Source organism: Trichechus manatus, unplaced genomic scaffold (genome assembly GCF_000243295.1).
Source record: "Trichechus manatus latirostris isolate Lorelei unplaced genomic scaffold, TriManLat1.0 scaffold00007, whole genome shotgun sequence".
In the NCBI taxonomy this organism is placed as follows: Eukaryota; Metazoa; Chordata; class Mammalia; order Sirenia; family Trichechidae; genus Trichechus; species Trichechus manatus.
In genome coordinates, this window is record NW_004443943.1 from 15,260,484 (window position 1) to 15,276,238 (window position 15,755).

Consider the following 15,755-nt stretch of genomic DNA (forward strand, 5'->3'; position numbering starts at 1 on the left):
GAACATTTATGAATTAGGAGAGAGAGGGATGGATTTCTAGGATAGATAGCATCTAGTAAACAAGTAAGAGATAAGCCTTATCTCTGACCAAAGAAACAGATGGGAAGAGAAAATGTATGGGATCATTTGCTGGTAAGTGTACTGTTGTAGTAGAAGTCTCTGACTCAAATCTTTGCTGAGTATTCGTCTTTTTATTAAAATAGGAAGCAAAGTTCAATAAGAGAGAGTGTGGATGGGAAAGAAGGTGAATGCTTATGGAGAGAGAAGAAAGTATGACATAATTACCTGGGAGAGTAGGAGTGGAAATGAACTAGGGAATTACGGCATGAGAGCTAGGCAAAATTAGTGGCTAGATGAGCTTTGTAATCATAAATTTAAAATGAGTCCCTGGTGGTGAAGTGGTTAAGAGCTCAGCTGCTAACCAAAATGCTGGCTCTTCGAGTCCACCAGCTGCTCCTTGGAAACTCTATGGGGGCAGTTCTATTCTGTCATATAGAGTTGCTATGAGTTGGAATCAACTCGACAGCAATGGGTTTGGGTTTTTTTTTTGGCAGGGGGAGGTGGTTTGGCCAGTAGGCAAGGAGTACGTAGGGACTGGATTTTTCTGTAGCTGTGTTTTTGCTAAGCAAGTTAAATGATGAGTAGAGGTGGAGAAGTGTTGAGTGAATGTAAGGGAATAATTTTAGTGATTATGAGGTTTCAGCTGGGTAAGGAGGGAAGAAAGTTTATCAAAGGAATAAGGGATAATAAAAAATTAAGAATAAATGAAGTCAAGTTCTGAGAAGGGTTGAAGTAGTTTTAAAGTTGATACACTAGAAGAATTAACTAGGAAAACAGCAGTAATGTTCAGATATGGGATGCATCAAGTTTATATCATAGAGGGATCATGGTAATGAAAAGATGTAGCATATAACCATAAAAATGAATGAGCGGTGTAGGGTAGAAGGCAAGATTATTGGAGGAAAAGATTTCAAGGAACTTAGAGGCCAGACTGTTGGAAAGAGTAAACCACTAAAAATCAAAACAAGAGTAGTTTTAGAGAGAGTGACAGCGAGCAGGAACTAAAATCCCAGAAAGAACAACCAGGGGTTTGGTAGAGGACAGAAGCAGTAAAGGATAGTGGGTAATGTAATTAAATGGTATGAGATTTAAAGCTTGGGGTTTTAGAGGGGAGAAAGTGGTAATAGTCTGGAAAAAGCAATGAGGAACAAAGAGGATTAATCCAACTTCCAGTTCCAGTGATACTTATACATAAGAGAAAAAAAAAACGCTTGAAAAAACTGCAGGGGAAGAAGTGTCCTCAGGGAAAACCAGATTGTCAACAAAGCAAGAAAGTAAAGGGGCCATTCAGAGAAGAAGTTTCAGAAATTGGGGAGGGTTGGGAGAGGATGGGAAATCATGGTGGTGTAGTGGTTAAGAGCTACAGCTGGTAACCAGAAGGTCAGCAGTTTGAATCCACTAGGCGCTCCTTGGAAACCCTGTAGGGCAGTTCTACTCTGTCCTATAGGGTCGCTATGAGTCAGAAGCCACTTGACTGCAACGAGTTTGATTTACAGGTTCAGGAGAGGATGACAGAATAGGGGAAGTATGGCACCTTATAGGGATTAGAGTACCAGAGAAAATTGGTACCATGAGAGTCTGGACCTTCTTGTGATGAAAACATAATCAAGGAAAAAATGGGCGTTATCAGTTTAGATCTAGCGGACTCAAAGCAGACAGTGGTGGTGAAGCTGCAAATGTAAAAGGATGAAGGAAGGCTGGCTTCTGCGACACACTTTCGAGCCCTGTCATTTGAAGCAAAGGTGTTTAGAGTAGTGTCATCTTAGCTCTAGTGAAGGACATTCACTCTTGACCCCTGCTGATGAAGCTGAGGATTTCTGGGGAAGCCTGCTGTTACCCCAAGCACACAGGCCCCCTTTGGGTACTAAAAGATCTTGGGGAGATGTGCATTTATAAGAAGGTGATCTATCATATTCTTTAGATCCCTCCTCCCACCTGCCATCCCTTCTTCCCCTGTCCAAAGGAAAGGAGGAAGAAAGAAGCCCACCTGCACATATACCAGCAGACAGTACGAAAAGACATATGTGCAATGCATATCTACCTTGCATCAGCTGACATTTTGATAAACTAATGAGTATAGACTTATTTCTTGTTTTTATTTCAGCTTTTTAATTCGAGTCAGCTGAAAGCTTTTGACTGGGGCAGTCCTGTTCTGAATTTGGTTCATTTTAATCAGGTAAATAATTACATGTAAGCTAGAAACTATCTTCTTACCTGATTAATTCAAGTGATTTTACCATAGATCAAGATTCATCTGTAAAGGCCTAGAGTTCAATAACACAGTGAGAAGAAACAACAGATAGTCAAGTTGATTTGGATTCATACTGTCATACCTAGCTAAAGTAGCCTTTTTCATGTTTTTTTTTTTTTGTATTTTAACACAATGCATCATGGACAAGCCTAGAGAATTTGAAAAGTTAGAGGATTAGAAAAATTGGTCATCCCTCAGAGGAAAAACATTATGTTTGTAATATGCATAGCTCTGTGCTTGGCTATATAAGAAATAAAAAGTATAATATAGTTCTTGGCCCTAAAACAACTTATTCTATTTGGGAAGATAAAACATACACATATAATTATTAGGAAAAACATAGATGTTAGTGAGAATGGTGAACTTGTATAAGTACAGTGAAATTCTTGAAGCATTCAAAGTTAAGTCTGTCTGACTCCAAGTTTATGCTTTTTCATCATACTTTCCTGCCTCAGCTAAACTCCATGCCTGATGCGGTCTGCTCATGTAAAAGTTTGAAGTAAAATATGAACATCAAATTCAATTAGATAAGAGTCAGCCTTGACTGCCAATATTCATCATTTATTGACAAACGTATTGACAGTGATACAGCCACAGGAAATTTTGATTAAAATGCTTCCATGCTTTACAAGTAATACTGAAACTACTTCTGTAGAATGTTTGAATACTCTGAATTAGAAAAAACTATCTAGTTTTGATTTGTGTATAATTTATTTTAAGTAAAAATTATAATACCAAGTAGGTAGTATAATCATCGGTAACTCGTATAATTATATTATAACATAATAATATGCAAAATAGAGTATATAATACTGAATAGGGATTATAATCATAGGCATCTCATATTCTTTGCTTTCATAGTAATTTTTTTTATATCCAGCTTATTTTAAAACAGTATTTTTATTCATCATTTGAAGAATTAGTAATTAACACTTTCTAATGTATCATTCTCTATGAAGATTCTTACTTTTGCTCATTTGTATTAAGACAAGTTCTCCATTGTATGATGTGACAAATATGAAAGTACCAACTGCTACTTGGAATGGTGAAAATGACTTGTTGGCTGACCCTGAAGATGTTAAAATTTTACTTTCTAAAATCACAAACCACATTTACCATAAAACTATTCCTTATTACAATCATATGGATTTTTTGTTCGGATTAGATGTATGTCATGAAGTTTACTATGAAATTGTTGATATTATCCAAGGCAATCTATAAAGCACCATGGTACTCTGTGTTGAAAGATCAGGGTACTCTGTGATAAAAGATCTATATAATACCTATTAAAATCTCTTTTTTCCTTACTGTGTATGTTTTTGTACTTATTTAAATTAAATCTGTAATTTTTATCCTATATTTTTTCTTATTGCACCTAGGCCCTTTACTTATTAAATTAGTGGTATTTATTGTCCCAGGAGAAATAGCAGATTATAATTCAACCCAAAGAAGTCTATTGAGTTTCTAAATGGAATTGAAGTAATTTATAACAGAAATAATAATCTTACACATTCTCAAGTGCCAGAGATGATTTTTAAGAAAAAGTTTTTTTTTTCCTTTCAAAATCTTATGCATTTACATTATATTATAAAAAGAACACCGGAAGTACATTGGAAGGATACTGGACGATACAAAAAAAATTTTCCTCTGTGCAGAAAGGAGAGGTCACTTTCTGAGCTATGTAAAGGAGTCTGGGGAGAAAAGAAGAAAGAAAGCATGGATGCCAGTGTAATGTTGTTGCTCTCTGCCCACTTCAGGCCAAGTTCCAGAAGCAGGAAGATCATGGAAACCAGAGAGGTGTTGTGCCTCACTTCCCAAAATGTAGCTGGTGGAGTGAAGTCTGAACTTGCCTTTTCAGCTGAGCATGTATGCATTTAGAGTAGCGATAGTTGAGTGATATTCCTAGATAAATAGACCTGAAGATGGCCTCACAAAATAGTATGCAGTGCAGCTTAGTACATGAAAAATCCAATAGTTCGCTATATGCCAGAGAGGTGTAAACATCTTCAAGAGAGCACTGGCAGATAGGAAGAGGCCAAGAGTTGGGATGAAGGGATACCGTCAATGAATATGACATGGATTATAGGCCCCATGGACTGTGGCAAGACAGTGGGCAGCAGCAGCAGATGCAGGGCACACAGGCCTTCTCCAAAACCACATGCAAGGATTTATGCTTCTGGGGAGACCAACCTCCCTTTCGATTCTTGAATAGTACATAACTTCCCTGGACTTCTATCATCTCAGAAAAGCAAAATGGGAAGGGGGAAGTCTAGCATTGACTATGAATTTACCACACAAAGACTGAGAAAAAAATCTATAATTTACTGAATTAGAAAATATTTTGGCCTTCAACAGTCTAGAGGTTGAAAGCCAAATTTAGCTATGTAAAAATCAAGTTAAATAATTGTTAAATTTATACTTAACACATGGTTATGGACTTTTGAAATTGTTATATAAACAGAAGTTGGATATGTATAGATAGTGAGAAAAAACAAAATGCACATACTTATACATTATTATGAATGCAGCTAAGAGAAGACAAATGATAGCTTTAAAGATCATAGTAAAGGCTGAAGAGAATCCTAGCTTTCTTTGGTAATCCTTGGAACTAAAATAATGGAGTGCTGTGAATAGACAAATATTTAGAGGCATCTGTGTTTTTGTTTTTTGTGGTAAAATATACATAACATTCGCCGATTCAACATCCTTGACATGTACAACTCAATAATGCCAATTACATTAACATATTGTGCAACTCTCATCAGTATCCATTTCCAAATTTTCCATCACCATAAAAAGATCCTCAATGCTTCCTAAACCATGACTTCTCATTTCCCCCTCCCTTCCATCCTTGGTAACTGCTAATAAACTTTGGTCTCTATGTATTTGCCTATTCTAGATATTTAATGTAAGTGTGATCATACAATATTTGTTTTGCGATTGACCTACTCCACTGACTTCACTCAGCATACATGAAAACATTATGCTGAGTGAAGTAGAGACATTTTTCTTAAAGAGGTCGAGAATGTTAACATAGCTTAAGTTACTTTAAAGTATTCAAATGGTTCCTCAAAGAAGGTAAATGTAATAGGATAATAATTCAGAAGAATTACTCATGTTGAGGTTGTAAGAATGATTTGGAAGTTTCTGGTAATGGTGAACTAGGTAATTTGGACCTCAGACAAATACACAAAACATCTGTTTGAAGACAATGGAGAGTTAACAGCGCAGTGAATAATAACAGGATCATGAAAAAGAAACCTAGAGAAATAAGCCTGGCATTTTGGAAGCTTATCCCTAGCAACATCTACTTACTCCAAAGTATGGCTAAAAGGCTGAAAAAATCAGTAGAGTACAAAACTTGGAATTCAGCTCATCAAGTGCTCTGGTATACGCCCATTCTCAAGCTTTGAGGTGGAAACCCAAAGTACTGTATGCTAGGAGTAAAGTTGAACTGAAAATTAATCACCCCTTCAGAAGCTGTAGTCCAGCTTTGACTCATATAGATTCCTAATGTATTTAAGGCTATCTGGGAATACTAATGCCTTACACATCTGTCAAAAGCAATTGTAAATCCTTTCTGAAGAAGTTCAAATCATGCAAGATACTAGCAATAACACTAGAATTTTGCAATGTTGCAAGATAAATCAATATACAACAAATTATATTTTATATAATAGTATCAAAAATTATAAGATTAAATTTAAAATACTATATCATTTACAATAGCATGGGAAGTTATAATACTTAGTAATAAGGATAAGAACAAAATATGTTCATGAATTACAAAACTCAATATTATTAAGATATACACTCTCCCCAAATTTATCTATATATTCAAAGCAATTACAATCAAAATCCAAGCAGGCTCTTTTTTCTGCAAATGGTTATATTGAGTCTAAAATTTATACAGAATTACAATTAACCTAGAATTGCCAAAACAGTTTGAGAAAGGTTAGAGAACTTATATTACCTAATTGCTACACTAATTGAGACAGCGTGGTATTAGAATAAAGAAATCTAGATCCATGGTACAGTATAAAGAGCTTGGAAATAGATCACACCTATGTGGCCAATTAATTTTTGACAACGATGCTTAGGTAATTCAATGGGATAAAGACTGTCTTTTCAACAACTAGATAGCAGTATGGACAAAGATTAAGTTGGACCTCTCTATTATATCATACACAAAAGTTAATTTGAAGTAAATCATAGACCTAAATCTAAAACCTAAAACTTTTATAAGAAAATGGAGAAAATTTTCGCAACTTTGAGATAGGCAAAGATTTTAGATAAGACACATACACAAAAAGAGTAACTATAAATAAAATGTTGATAGATTGAATGCCAAAAAAATTTTCTGCTCATCAAATGACACTATTTAGAAAATGAAAAATAAGCCACTGGCTAGGAGAAAATATTTGCAACACATATGTAACACAGTAAGTTTGTCTATAGTATATAAAAACTCATATAACTCAATAATAAGAAGACAAGCAACTCAATGAAAATTAGGCAAAAGAATTGAACACATCCTTCACAAAAGAAGATACAAGAATACCCAATGAGCATATGAAAAGATGTTCAATATGATTAGTCATCAGAGAAATGCAAATCAAAATAACATAAGATACCATCTAATAGTCACTAGACAAAAAGAGACATTACCAAGTGTTGGCAAGGTTGTGGAATAGTTGGAACTCTCTGAATTACTGGTGGGAAAGAAAATGCTGCAATCATTTTGCAAAGACAGTTTGGTAATTTCTTATAAAGTTGAAAATATACTTACCATATGACCTAGCAGTACCATTCTTAGGTGTTTACTCAGGAGGAAAAAGAACACATTTCCAAAAAAACACATGTACCTGAAGTTTTATAGTAGCTTAATTATAATAAGTAAAAATTGGAGACAACCCAAATGTCCGTTAACATGTGAACAGATAAACAAATTTGTCAACACCATAATTCAAAGGCATCAATTCTTCAGTCTGTCCTATTCATCGTTAATCTTTCGCATGCATATGAAGCCATTGAAAACACCATGGCTTGAGTGAGGTGCACCTTAGTCCTCAAAGTGACATCTTTGCTTTTTAACACTTTGAAGAGGTTTTTTGGCAGCAGATTTTCCCAATGCAATAAGTCATTTGATTTCTTGACTACTACTTCCATGGACGTGGATTGTGGATCCAAGTAAAATGAAATCTTTGACAACTTCCGTCTTTTCTCCGTTTATCATGATGTTGCTTATTGATCCAGTTGTGAGGATTTTTGTTTTCTTTATGTTGAGGCGTAATCCATACTGAAGACTGTAGTCCTTGATCTTCAGCATTAAGTGCTTCAAGTCCTCTTCACTCGCAGCAAGCACTTCAGCAACCTGCATATTGCAAGTTGTTAATGAGTCTTCCTCCAATCCTGATGTCCATTCTTCTTCATATAGTTCAGCTTCTTGGATTATTTGCTCAGCATACAGATTGAATGAGTACAGTGAAAGGATACAACCCTGATGCACACCTTTCCTGACTTAATAGTAGGAAAAAGAAACAGACCACACAAATGAGATTAATCCTATAGGGCTTTTACTCGTTTTGTTTTATTTTTGGTATGAACCAAAGTGCTTAAAATTAATGCTCAATATTGTTATCAAATGGGGTTAAAAAGGTCAGAGTTAGAATGCTAAAAATTATTTGGCCAAATCCTCTAAGCTAAAGGTGTTTTTTCATTTTTTTTTTTACAGAGTCAGATTTCTTACTGGGGATACCCATATGAAGATTATCATATTGTGACTAAAGATGACTATCTTTTTGGTTAACAGAATTTCTTATGGGAAAATAAATACTAGTCATTCAGGTAGGATTAAAAATAGGAGACTTTTTACCTAAAGCTCTTATCTTTTTTCAGGGATATTTAGACCTGGAGATGGATTTAATTTGGCTTGGAGGTGAATTTTTAAATATCTAGTCAGTATCTGTGCTTCTTCAAGTGAAAAGAAAAGAATTGATTGGCCAGAATCCTGTTTTTGTAAGAGTCTTTAACCAGTGGTGGGAAAGGGTTAACCAAACTTATCTGCAACAATTGCCAAAAAAATTTTGAGAATTTGAAACACTTAAAACTCTACAAAGCGAAACTTTCAAAATCCCTATTATAAACCTTATTTGTATATAAACTATTTTAATTAATTTGGAGTGAGAAATATAAATATCTTTTATGTAAGTTACATATCCCTTTCAAGACTCAATTATTTTCTCCATTGAATTATTTGTTGATGCCATGTACTTTCACTAATGGAAGGCATACTGATTAAAGGACCAATTCGGGATTTTTGTTATGATCTGTGGGTGTTGTTACCCGTTACCTGGGATCACATAAGTCCCAGCAGACCCTGGACATTGTAAATCTTGCCAAAATGAGTCAATGATAAAATCATTTATTTTTTTAATTTTATTTCTTGAAAATTTGCAAAACATAAGGTAAAATATGAAGGCAACTGACAATGACTGCACATGCATTTTATTCTAGTCTCCTTCTTCTTAGCCTTTTTATTATTTTTCATGAAACTTTCCAAAACATGGTACAATTCATTCTTCCTTACTGCAAAAGCAGTACTTACAGCCCAAATAAATAAAGCCAAGGAATTTTTGTTTTGTTTTGTTTAATCGCAGGAAAATTACCACAACAATGCATTCTTCATTACTGCAAAAGCAGTATTGACATGCCAAATAAGTAAAACTAAAGGAATTTGATCCATCAACCTACGGTCACCTGATCTTCAAACAGGGCCCAAAGTCCATCAAATGGGAAAAAGACAGTCTTTTTAACAAATGGTGCTGGCAAAACTAGATGTCCATCTGCAAAAAAGTGAAACAGGACCCATATCTCACACCATACACAAAAATGAATTCAAAAATGGATCAAAGACCTAAATATAAAGCCAAAAACTATAAAGATCATAGAAGAAAAAATAGGATCAATACATGGCATTAACAGGATACAAACCATAACAAGCAACACATTAACTCCAAAGATAAGCTGGATAACTGGGATTGTCTACAAATTAAACACTTATGCTCATCCAAAGACTTCACCAAAAGAGTAAACAGAGAACCTACAGACTGGGAAAAAATTTTTGACTATGAGAAATCCGACAAAGGTCTAATCTCTAAAATCTACAGGAAAATCCAACACCTCTACAAAAAAAAGAAAAATAATCCAATTAAAAAATGGACAAACGATATGAACAGACACTTCACCAAAGAAGACATTCAAGCGGCTAACAGACACATGAGGAAATGCTCACGATCACTAGCCATTAGAGAAATGCAAGTCAAAACTACAATGAGATACCATCTCACCCTGGCATTACTGGCAAGATTCAAAAAAACAGAAAATAACAAATGTTGGAGAGACTGCGGGGAGATTGGAACTCTTATGCACTGCCGGTGGGAATGCAAAATGATACAAGCATTCTGGAAAATGATATGGTGCTTCCATAGAAAGCTAGAAATAGAAATACCATCTGATCCAGCAATTCTACTCCTAAGAATACATCCTAGAGAAATATGCCTCTTCACATGAATAAACGTATGCACACCCATGTTCATTGCAGTGTTGTTCACAATAGCAAAAAGTGGAAACAACCTAGATGCCCATCAACAGATGAATGGATAAACTATGGTACATATACACAATGGAGTACTAAGCAATGATAAAGAACAGTGATGAATCTGCAAAGTATCTCACAACATAGATGAATCTGGAGAACATCATGCTGAGCAAAATAAGTCAATTACAAAATGTCAAATATTGTATGGGACTACTACTATAGAAGTTCACGAAAAGATTTACACAGAAAAAGAAACAATCTTTGATGGTTATGAGGGAGGGGAGGGGTGAGGATGGAAAAACACTAAAGAGACAATAGATAAGTGGTAATTTTGGTGAAGGGTAAGACAGTACACAATATTGGGGAAGCCAGCACAACTTGTGCAAGGCAAGGTCATGGAAGCTCCATAGACACATCCAAACTCCCTGAGGGACTGAATTGCTGGGCTGAGGGCTGTGGGAACCATGGTCTCTGGGAACATCTAGCTCAATTGGCATTACATAGTTTATAAAGAAAATGTTCTACATTCTACTTTGAGGAGTAGCGTCTGAGGTCTTAAATGCCCGTGAGAGGCTATCTAAGATACTCTGCCGCTCTCACCCCTTTTGGAGCAAGGGAGAATGAAGAAAACTAAAGACACAAAGGAAAGATTAGTCCAAAGGACTGATGGACCACAACTGCCATGGCCTCCACCAGACTGAGTCCCGTACAACTAGATGGTGCTCGACTACCACCACTGAGTACTTTGATGAGGATCACAATAGAGGGTCCCAGACAGACCTGGAGAAAAATGTAGAACAAAATTCTAACTCACTAAAAAAGATCAGACTTACTGGCCTGACAGGGACTGGAGAAACTCGAAGAGTATGGCCCCCAGACACCCTTTTAGCTCAGTGCTGAAGTCACTCCTGAGGTTCACCCTTCATCCAAAGACTAGACAGGCCCATAAAACAAAATGAGACTAAAGGGGCACACCAGCCCAGGGGCAAGGATTAGAAGGCAAGAGGGGCAGGAAAGCTGGTAATAGGGAACCAAAGTTTGAGAAAGGAGAGTGTTGACGTGTCGTGGGGTTGTTAACCAATGTCATAAAACAATACGTGTACTAGGTGTTGAATGAGAAGGTAGTTTGTTTTGTAAACCTTCATCTAAAGTACAATTAAAAAAAATACTAAAGGAATTTGAATCTCGGAAAATACATCTGCTATGTATTCTTCAATATAACAAAAGCGGTACAAATAGCTAAGAAGCAGAAATAGCTGCCCTGGAATACACAGAACTGCTCACAGCAGTGCATTACACCTGATACATGTGGAAGCAATGATTGTGCCTAAGATTAAATGCAGGGTAAGAATAACTTCTCGGAGTTGGAGTCTCTGGAAAAGTACCACTGCAATGCATTATTCCTTATTGTGAGGGCATTATTTATTGTTCAGAAGGTAGAAAAGTAGGAGCCAGTAACACCTGGAAACAATGAATGACGTCAGGGAGAAAATGGCCACTATGATTGAATGAAGTCCAGGAATAGCTTATTCTCATGATAAACACATTCTCGCAAGAAGATAGTAACTGGGAAACATAGTGAAGAGACTTATCTCACAGAAATAAAGGCAAACTTGTCACAAGTTTAGAAAATTCACACATCCAGGAGGCATCACCTAAGACAAAGCACAATCTACACAAAAATGAGGCTCCAACTCAGGATTCTTGAGTTTCATACATTTCAAAGGGTCCCACCTTGAGGCTAACCACGTTTAAATTGGGCTACCTCATTCCCAAAGAACTCCAGAGGCATATAAAGTGGTTGGGATACAGTATGTCCCATTAGTCATGAAAGGGATATAGCATTAAACAAATAACTGTGGTTTCCAGGGTACCATATAAATTTAATAAAGCCATTGGGATTTTTCTAACAAATACAGTCAAAATAGTACAAGATTCCTCTTTTGAACTCCAAACATGGGAGCATAGAACAAGATATTTATATTTTTCAAATGTAAATGTACAAAAATTGTAGGGAAAGTTTCATTGCATTTTCTTTCCAGACAAGCAGCCTATTGTGTACTTGCACCATGGATTACTTGTATCTGCTAGTTGCTGGGTCTCAAACCTGCCCAACAACAATCTTTCATTCTGGCAGATGCTGGTTATGATGTATGGATAGGGAATAGCAGAGGGACTATATCATCCCAGAAACACCCTTACTTATTAATAGATAGCAAAGAATTCTGAGCTTTCAGGTAGGAAAACAAAAATTAAAAGAGAGCTTCATTTCATTTTAAAAGTTTCAAGGACATTTTATTTAAAACAATGATTAAAATATATGGATGACTTTTCACATTCATGGACAATGAACTTAATAAAATTATTTTCTCTGATTCTTAAACCTTAAGAATACTTTCTGAAATAAGCAAGCGACTCATTCTAGAAACAAAGTCTCTTTGATATAAAAATACTGAAAAATGGGATAATGTGGACCTGAGTTTACAGTGGAAAAAATATAATTATAAATGTATTTAAATATAGAAATTGATGTTGTATATTAATGTTATTTAAAATGTTACTATTATGCACATGGTTGAAGCCCAGAAATTCTTCACAGCTTTACACTTGGTTAGTTGCAAGTGAGTGTGCTTTCTGGGGGAAAGGATACTCTAAAGGGAAGATATAGAGCTTCTTGTTCCCATTCTCTTGGTGATTCAACTCAAAGTTTTTTAATAGGGGTTAATTCCTGGTTAGAGGGATTTAAAAAAAAAAAAAAAATCAGAACTATCATATACTTTTACAGCCCAAATAACTGGGCTTTCATAGACCAAATTTCAGAAGAAGAAGTAGACTTATTTTGAAAAGCAGTAAAGAGGGGCGGCGGGGTCAAGATGGCAGAGTAGTCAGACGCTTCCTGTGTTCTCTCTTACAACAAAGATTCGAAAAAACAAATGAATCGGTTATATATGACAATCTAGGAGCCCTGAACATGAAAGGCATAGTTGAGGAATCAGACTGTGCAGCAGAGGGAGGGGGAGATGGTTCAGAAGCAGCAAGGAGTTGCCAGAAATGACCCAGCAGGAACCAGCACCCTGCAGGCTGCATCAGCTGGCATGTGCAGTGAGGCAAGCAGTGACTATTGGGAGCCGTTTTCCACAGTGAGAGAGACAAGTGGTGGATAGTCTACTCAAGCCTCCAGAACCAGTAAAAAGTGATCAATCAGCAAAAGGTAAGTACGTGCGTCTAACCTACCGTACGGATCAAAAATTACCCCCCTTAGGAAGAACCTCTCTCCCATTTACCCACACTCTCCCTGCTCTGCACCGGGTCCCGGGCTGGCTTCAGCAACTGCCACATCACCTGGGCCAGAAGTAGGACCAGTCACATGCCCTGAGCCATTCTCCCGGCCTTGGAGAGGGAACAAATTAACAAACAGGAAAAAATAATCTGCCAGCTCCCCTAAGCCAGGAACTCAGGCCAGGCACAGCTCCTTTGCCTAGGCAGAGGAGTAAGGGGTCCATGGACTTTGAATGCCTTTCACCCCTTCATAGAGCTGTGAGGGCCCATTTCAACAGCATAGGCCCTCAATACCACAGTACAACAGAGTATATACCTGAAGCCTGACTTCAACTGTATCAGCTGTACACTGGAATGGTAAGTTCATAACATTTGACACTGCTGATTAAGCAGGTCCTCACCTACCAACATCAGGGGCCTGAGGACTGGTGGCTTCACCCACGCCACCTAGCCACCCGTGAGAGAGGTCCAAGAAAAAGTGGTGCCTCCCAGTCCTTACAGCCAACAGCATTGGGTGCCCATAGTCTAGCTGCAAAACTCACGCACCTATGTGTTCTAGGGAACAGGGTCACACTTTCCTCCCACTCAGGGGCAGCCGTCAGCCCCCTGCCTTGCTTAGCACGTGACCCCCCACAGCAGCCAGATACCTGTGCCTACTCCGATCATCCCTGCCCATCTAGGACTGTAGATGAGAGCCTGCACCACACATTTGGTGACTGACTACCTGGACACCTGAGCTGAAAGAAAACAAGAAAAGTAAATGTACTCGTAGGCTCACATACCTAATAACAGATCTAACCACTTGGTTACAGGACATTAGAGCTTCAAAGGTGCCGACAATCAAACTAGCTCACACGAGCAGCCTATTTGGGCATATCAAAACAAAACAAGAAGCTCGGTCACAGTAAGGAAACAAAATAATATAATGACTGATGGCTCGGAGACAACAGTATGTATCAAATCAGATAAAGAGGAAGACCATGTTGGCTTCAGCAAGCTCCCAAAATAAAGAATCAAGAAATTTTTTGGAGGAAGAGAACTTCTTTGAGTTACCAGAGGTAGAATAAAAAGATTAATATACAGAACTCTTCAAGAGATCAGGAAGGAGTTCAGGTAAAATGCAGAAAATGTCAAGGAACACAGAGATAAAGAAATAGAGGAACTTAAGAAGATTACTAGAAGAGCATAATGACAAACTTAACAGGCTGTAAGAATCCATAGAGAGACAGCAAATAGAAATCCAAAAGATTAACAATAAAATTTCAGAATTCGAGAACTCAATAGAAAGTCATAGGAGCAGAATTGAGGCAATGGAAGTCAGAATTAGTGAGATTGAACATGAAGCACTTGACACCAACTTATTTAGGGAAAAACCAGATTAAAGACTTAGAAAAAATGAAGAAACACTAAGAACTATGTGGGACTTTATCAAGAGGAATAATCTACAAGTGATTGGAGGGCCAGAACAGGGGAGGACAACAGAAAATACAGAGAGGTGTTGAAGATTTGTTTGCAGAAAACTTCCCTGATACCGTGAAAGATGAGAAGATATCTATCCAAGATGCTCATCGAACCCTACACAAGGTAGATCCCAAAAGAAAGTCACCAAGACATATTATAATCAAACTTGCCAAAACCAAAGATAAAGAGAGAATTTTAAGAGTAGCTAGGGATAAAGGAAAACTCATTTACAAAGGAGAGTCAATAAGACTAAGCTCAGACTACGCAGCAGAAATCACGAAGGCAGGAAGGCAACAGGATGACATACAGAAAGCCTTGAAGGGAAAAAATTGCCAGCCACGAATTATATACCCAGCAAAACTGTCTCTCAAATGTAATGGCAAAATTAGGGCATTTCCAGATAAACAGAAGTTTAGGGAATTTGCAAATACCAAACCAAAATTACAAGAAATACTAAAAGGAGCCCTGCAGTCAGAAAATCAATAACATCAGATAACAACCCAAGACTAGAACACAGGACAGAGTAACCAGATATCAACCCAGATAGGGAAGTCACAAAAATAAATCAAAGCTAAAACACTGAAAATAGGGAAACAGAGACGTCAATATGTAAAAGACTAGAACATTAAAACAAAAAAAAAGGGACTAAAAAATGTAGTCATAGATCTTTCATATGGACAGGAAGTCAAGCTAATATCAAGAAATAAGAGATTGTTTAAACTGAGAAAAATAGGGGTAAATATTAGGGTAACCACAAAGGAAACTAACAATCCTACACATGAAAATAAAAAAGAAGAAAAAGACTCACCAAATACAAAATCAACAACAATGAAAAAGATGAAAAGAAAATACATAAAGAAAACGACTCAGCACAGAAAATCAAGTGGAACAAAGAAACTGTCAATAACACACAAAAAAAGACATCAAAATGACAGCACTAAATTCATACCTATCAGTAATTACACTGAATATAAATGGACTAAATGCACCAATAAAGAGACAGAGAGTGGCAGAATGGATAAAAAAACACAATCCGTCTATATGCTGCCTACAAGAGACACACCTTAGACTTAAAGACAAAAACAAACTAAAACTCAAAGGATG

General features: G+C 36.8%; 1 protein-coding gene across 1 annotated transcript in view; it reads left to right on the forward strand.

The window, feature by feature from the left end:
• Positions 1 to 4,259, forward strand: part of LIPJ (lipase family member J) — a 28,968-nt gene extending 24,709 nt beyond the window's left edge. Inside the window, exon 8 of the mRNA XM_023739758.1 lies at positions 3,299 to 4,259. Within this exon, the coding sequence (XP_023595526.1) occupies positions 3,299 to 3,532 (234 nt within the window). The 3' untranslated portion in view covers positions 3,533 to 4,259. The remainder of the gene's footprint in view (positions 1 to 3,298) is intronic.
• The last annotated feature ends 11,496 nt before the right edge of the window (positions 4,260 to 15,755 follow it).